Raw genomic sequence first — 6,060 nt, forward strand, 5'->3', positions numbered from 1 at the left:
TATATGTAAACCGGGCTAGCACCATCTTGTAACACGATCTCATGCTCAGCCCCCGTGATGGTATACTCTTCGCCATCTTCCCATGAAACCTCCTGCAGCAAATCTTGAATTGCCGCAGTCATCTAAAACTCCGATGGTCCTCAAGCCAAATCTTTCTCAAACTTCAATACTTGGTCTGTTCTTGTCCTGACTGTTAGCGACGACCCAAGTACGTAATCTCGTATCCATGGCCACCCAAGTAAAGGAACGTCCAATACCTTGGCGTCGACCCTATGGAATGTCTGCTGACTCTCGTTGTCAGCAAACCCAACCATGATCTCAACCAGTCCATACAATCGGGTACACCCACCAAACCCATCAAGCCAGCTCTCTCTAGCTACCGATAGATCTTATTGCTTCGAGTTTGGACCAGCCCAGAACTTTGGTAACAAGTTTACCTCAGCCCTACTGTACAGTGTGGCCGATACTGTATGACCATAAATTAGCAACTTTTCTCGCCAGATTCTTTTGCTATCTCCTAGCCGTCGTACGATCGGCCCGTCCCGGCATACCTGCTTGCATACGGATGTCATGTGGCTTTTATTGCCACAATTTCGGCACTCTCCGTCAAACAAACAGTCTTAGCAAAAAGTACCTTGTCACGTGCACCACGTGACTTCTGAATAATCGAAGCTACAATGTCTGCAAGTCTCATTGCCTCTACTAAGCTGTCTTCATTAGCCAACTTCAAGCGTACCTCCATCTTCAACTGGTCGTCAAGTCTCTTGATGTATATAGCTACTACCTCGTTCTCTTGCATGTTCGGTACATTAAGTAATAGCTCTTGAAACTTCTCGGCGTAAGCTTGCACAGCGCCGGTCTGCCTAATCGCCATCAACGTTTCTCTACACTCAGTCTGTCAGTTCGGTGGCAAGAACATGTCTTGTATCTGCTGGCTGAGACCGGCCCACTGCGCTATGTTGCCTTGGTTTCTTCCTGAACCACGCCAGAGCACGTTCACTCAAGAACGTGCTCGTATACTGGATTATTACTTGCTCTGGCACCTTATGCCCAAGATTTATTCCTTCCGCGGTAAACAGCTCCATACGATAAACTCATTCCCGCACTGCAGATACATCTGCCTTGCCTCCATAGACATCAGGTTTATTGAGCTTCAATGTGGGCCTCCCGACTGCAGGGTTTGCTGTATCTGTTGCTGTAGCTCAGCAATCTGTTGTTGATATTGTGCCATGTTGGCACCCTCCACCCGTTGCTGTAAGTTAGCAACTTGTTGTTGATATAGAGCCAGGGCGGCCAAATTCTCCCTAATTTGTACCAACTCGGCCGATTGCCGATTGGGCCGGCTGGTTTGGCGTACTGTGTCCTTGGCCCGACATATCTTAATTTATGCTCTCTTAGTGATCCTCAGCTGTGGCAGCTTGGGCGTACCCCAACGTGTCCGAGACATTACTAACTCAGAGGCCCTAACGTTTGCAAAGGTTAGAAAGCGGAGCCGCAAGCAACCCTGGGCTTTTAAAAACATAAGGCTCTTCCTTTTCCCACAAAGTGAGTTTCTACGTAATAACCCGCCCCAAACGCCGTTCGATCCACTGGGATAAATACCACGTTAGCCTGTCCGCACGTCTTCTGAGCCCAAGTCCTTTTTAAGCCTAGTACTGTACACAAAGTCGTACTGATAACGGAGTACCTGGTCCTACCAAAGTTACAGCCTTTATCACACTTCCTTTTCGCTGAAAGAGAGCGCCGTCCCACGATCAACGTTAATACCCTGTTAGTCGAGACTATCCTTGAAGAGCCCCTTCAGCAGCTTATATTACAAGGTCCCTCGAATTTCCCTAAGTTCGGTCCTTATTCTCCAAATCCAAAAATCGGCCCAAAAAATGGTTATCACAGTTTTGGCGCCACAAATTTCAAATTCCCAAATTCGGTAGTAGTAACTTTATTCTTAGGTTTACGATATAAGCAGTCTTTAGTCCTCGTCCTTGTGTTCCTTATGTTCTTAGTGAAAGTCTGAACTCTAACGCTGGACGTGGACTGCTTTTATAGTCCGCCGGGACCTATCTCTATCTATTCCCGAACGAACTTGTACTACTAACATCCTAGGCTATTAACTATAACTGTATCATTCGTAGTGAGAGGAAAAGGCACGGGCCTAGAAAACCCTCTGCTACGATGTTCTCGAACTTTCTCAGGGCGTCATCGTCTATGTATATTCGTAGACACTTTGCTCTGTTCGTGAATATACATAGACAATTTTAAGTATGACCCATGTAGAATGACACTCAAAAATCATCAGGGCCAGGTTTATACGATTAACCCATGAATTTCCCGGAATCATGACCCATTATTCGGGACCCGCCAAAATTCAGGGTACCGAAGAGTCTCGAAAATTTATTAGGAGTCCCGAAACTCCTACAATAGTAAAGAAACAAAAATGAAATTGTTTATAATATTGAGTATTGAGTATACGTAGACGTATATTTCCTGTCAATACTTTTAAAAAATTACAAGAAAGTCTGTTTTAGTGTTTTAGGTTCTATTATTCCATTGGAATTTATCTGGAAAAGGGTTTGTTCCAATTTGAGTAATTTCAGGTTTTGTCATTTTGTCGAGTTCTAATGTACTCTGGACTCTGGACTTGGAGCTAGCATCAATACAGTGTTGGTATTTAGGAGTATACGTTAAAGTAAATAGAGTAATAGACACGTTTTGATATTTGAACGTTACATATGACGTACAAGACTGGGGGACTGTGTTATTCATACCAAAAAAAGCACTAAATCATAGCCCTTCTAAAATAGACTCTAAATAGTATAATATACTGAATGCTTTATTTTTTTGAAGAGGGTGCAAGTCGCATAAACACAATGTTGTACTACCCTTTGAAATTGTCAGTAAGGTTGAGGCCATCCTCAGGCTGAACCAAAAGGATGAGCGTTATGTACTGTGTGAGCTAAGTATTAAATAATAACTAAAGTCATCTCACATTGTTCTCAACAAGTGTGCACGCACACGTTGTTAATATTATTAATTGAGTGCACGACTGCCCACCGGCCACCGGTAAAGTCACGCGTAATAGTTCGGTATTTGGGCCCATAAATGGCGACCCTGCCTTTGCGGATGGACCGGATGCGGTTTAGACACGGGCTCAGGCGATAATAGTTTTATGTTCATTGATGCCGTATAGAGACATTCATCCTTTCCAAGGGTATTAATAAATCGTTAATAGCGTGTTCCAGATTTGTCAAATCTCGATTTCTATTTTGAAAATCCCAATATTTTTTGGCACATTTCAAGATTATTCCTAAATAATCTGCGAAGGCGCCAAGGTCGTAGTACAAGTAGAACACCTATTTTTATCTACTTAGGAGTCTAACACCAAATTTGAATCGTCCAAAACGCGATTATTGGGTCAAAATATTTTATGTTGTCAAGTAGAAATATTGTCCAAACAATATCGTATATGCATTCTGGTAACAGTAATACAAGCTTCAGCTGTTAAAATCGAGAAACAGTGCGTTTACACCATATGTAAGTATAACAAAAGTCTGAAAATCATAACGAAGCCATATAATTGGATACGCGCACCAAATTGACCTCCATTTGGTGTGCGTGTTCAAATATATAGCTTTGTTATGATTTTGAGACCAACGTTATACTTGCATAACCATAATTAAACCACAATAATCTAATTTTAATCGTTTGTGGGTGAATGTGTAGTGGATTTTGATAAAAAGTTCAGGAAATGTGATTCATCGTGCAATCGATTGAATGGCACATCAAATGACGTAAACACACTTTTCTCGATTTTAGCAGCTGTATGTTGCATTACCGTTATAATAGTGCATATACGATATTGTATATGTACGTGACAACATTGAAACTTTACTAATTATGCATAGTTAGACCCAGTAATCACGTTTTGGAGGTTTTCGATGTAGTGTCAGACTCCTAAGCATATAAAGTGTTCCACTCGTACTACGACCTTGGCGTCTACGCAGATCATTTACAAAATACTTAATCTTGAAATATGCCAAAAATAAATAAAATTTGGGAATAAATAGAAATCCGGATTTAGTTAATCAGGAACGCTTCGTTATTTTCATCCCGATTTTATCCCCTTGGTAGATGGATGGGGTGTTAAAATAAGCGCGTCTGTGAATGATGTGGGCCGAATGTCTTTATACGGCACTGGTGACAATAAAATTATTAACCACCTCAGGATACTTATACTTTTTCGAGATTAATTTGCTTAAATATAGGTGTATTAATGTAATTAGCGTGATTTAAAGCACTTATGAGATGTGTTTGTTTTCTGCCGGTTTGTTTGTTATCTGTCAGCTGAAAGCGCTCGACTTAAATGTTAGATATTGTAGGGCGGATACAACCCATTTGTTGCACTTATGTTAGGTCCTTGTCGGTCTTAAGGGCTTGACAGATACATGTATATAGGCGTCCTCTGTCTTAGCTATTGCTTCGGATTCGCCCAAGGTTTTACAGATGTCACTATTCGTGTCTAACATGGGTCGACCTCTCCTCTGAGGCCGACAAAGAACTAATACAACAAGTGCAATAAATGGGCTAAAATCACGCTAATTACATTTTTAAAAAAGCGAAGTAAACTCGAAAAAGTACGAGTATGAGACTGGTAGGAAACTGGGCTTGAGGCGGTTAAAATTTTTATTGCCACCAGTGCCGTATAAAGACATTCGGTGTCCTGTGACCTTGTTTTCACTGTTCTGTACTATCACATATCAGTAGAACACACATATGTGGCCTGTGCTCCCCATTTTATCTTTTTTTTAAATAAATAATACATATCATTTTTTTCCCTTTCTTTTCTTTTTAGAAGCGGTATATGTATTGTAATTTTTTAAAACTACCACCTCTATGGCTGAGCTTTTAAATTGCCGCCATTAGGACTACCGCCTAAGACTGTACTACTTATTACTGGCGCTTAGAATTGCCTCCACTTTTAGGACTGACTGTGTATTCTTTTTATTCATGGCCCTCTGGCGAAGTCTGGATTCACTCTGCGCAGCCGTGAGCGGCTCTCAACACCGAACAACTTTAACATGGTTTTTGATTCTTATTGGTTGGTAACATGGTTACAATTATATATAACTCAATATGCCGCAGTCTAGAACATTTTATTTTTAGTAATAGTAAAATAATCACCGGAACATTCATTTTATTGGCGAATGCTAAATATCATTTTTTTTAAATAGCGAACGCTGTGTATTATGATTTGTTTGAAACTATAGTTTGTTCAAAGGATTATTCATAGCTCATAGCCCTCATCGAACAATTTAACCTCCTGAACTTCAGGATTCCTGTTATAGGACTCTCTGAGCTTTTAAAAATGAAAATAAACGCATAAATCCCGGTCATCTAACAACAAGAGTGCACGTTTCAAAGGGTATTAAATTTGATAAAGCCAATTCTACGGAAAGGAAATATATATAAGTAGAACTATTATATACCGTCGTTAACCTGAGCATTTACAAACCTTTAACAACACCCAAATCATGCGGAGATACAAGTTCACACTATGTTCCATACTATCGGCTGTACTGATGGGTGTGACTGGGCAAACAGACAAGCCGCTGGTGACGGGTTCTGCGAGAATGGAGCGCTTGCACATTGAATCTATTGAAAATACCGACGAAGGTATGTATCCAATCGTCCTTAGAATGAAGACAGACGGAGAACATATTCATATAACATATATTTTTATTTCGTATATTGTATTCACCAAGTCTCAGTTTCATTTGTAGACGCGAGATTCAAAGAAATCATTTTCTACATAAAGCATGCATCTTATTAAGTGCCTGCTATACTACAGATAAAACGCAAATAACTTCTAAATACTGATGGCAAGTGGGGGTTGTGTATAGTAGTTCTTTTTTTGAAACGATGCATGGTCAGTTTAAAATCTTCCTACCTCAGCTTTAAATATGACAAGTGAATACAAATGAAAATTCAAACACAATCTTCAATCATGTGTATATACGAATATATATATATATATATATAAATATATATATATATATATATTTA

The 6,060-nt window shown here is 40.0% G+C and overlaps 2 protein-coding genes across 3 annotated transcripts in view; one reads left to right on the forward strand and one right to left on the reverse strand.

The window, feature by feature from the left end:
* Positions 1-568: 568 nt before the first annotated feature.
* On the reverse strand, positions 569-874 carry SARC_05702 (hypothetical protein; the record flags this gene model as incomplete). The annotated part of the gene is made up of 1 exon (XM_014300431.1): positions 569-874. One exon carries the CDS (start codon positions 872-874, stop codon positions 569-571), a length of 306 nt encoding a protein of 101 aa, XP_014155906.1.
* Positions 875-5,499: 4,625 nt separating this feature from the next.
* SARC_05703 overlaps positions 5,500-6,060 on the forward strand; it is an 11,115-nt gene continuing 10,554 nt past the window's right edge. For both annotated transcript variants that reach the window (XM_014300432.1, XM_014300433.1), the window contains exon 1: positions 5,500-5,670. In XM_014300432.1, the coding sequence (XP_014155907.1) occupies positions 5,529-5,670 (142 nt within the window). In that variant the 5' untranslated portion in view covers positions 5,500-5,528. The remainder of the gene's footprint in view (positions 5,671-6,060) is intronic.

The sequence above is a fragment of the Sphaeroforma arctica genome, assembly GCF_001186125.1.
Source record: "Sphaeroforma arctica JP610 unplaced genomic scaffold supercont1.373, whole genome shotgun sequence".
NCBI lineage: Eukaryota > Ichthyosporea > Ichthyophonida > Sphaeroforma > Sphaeroforma arctica.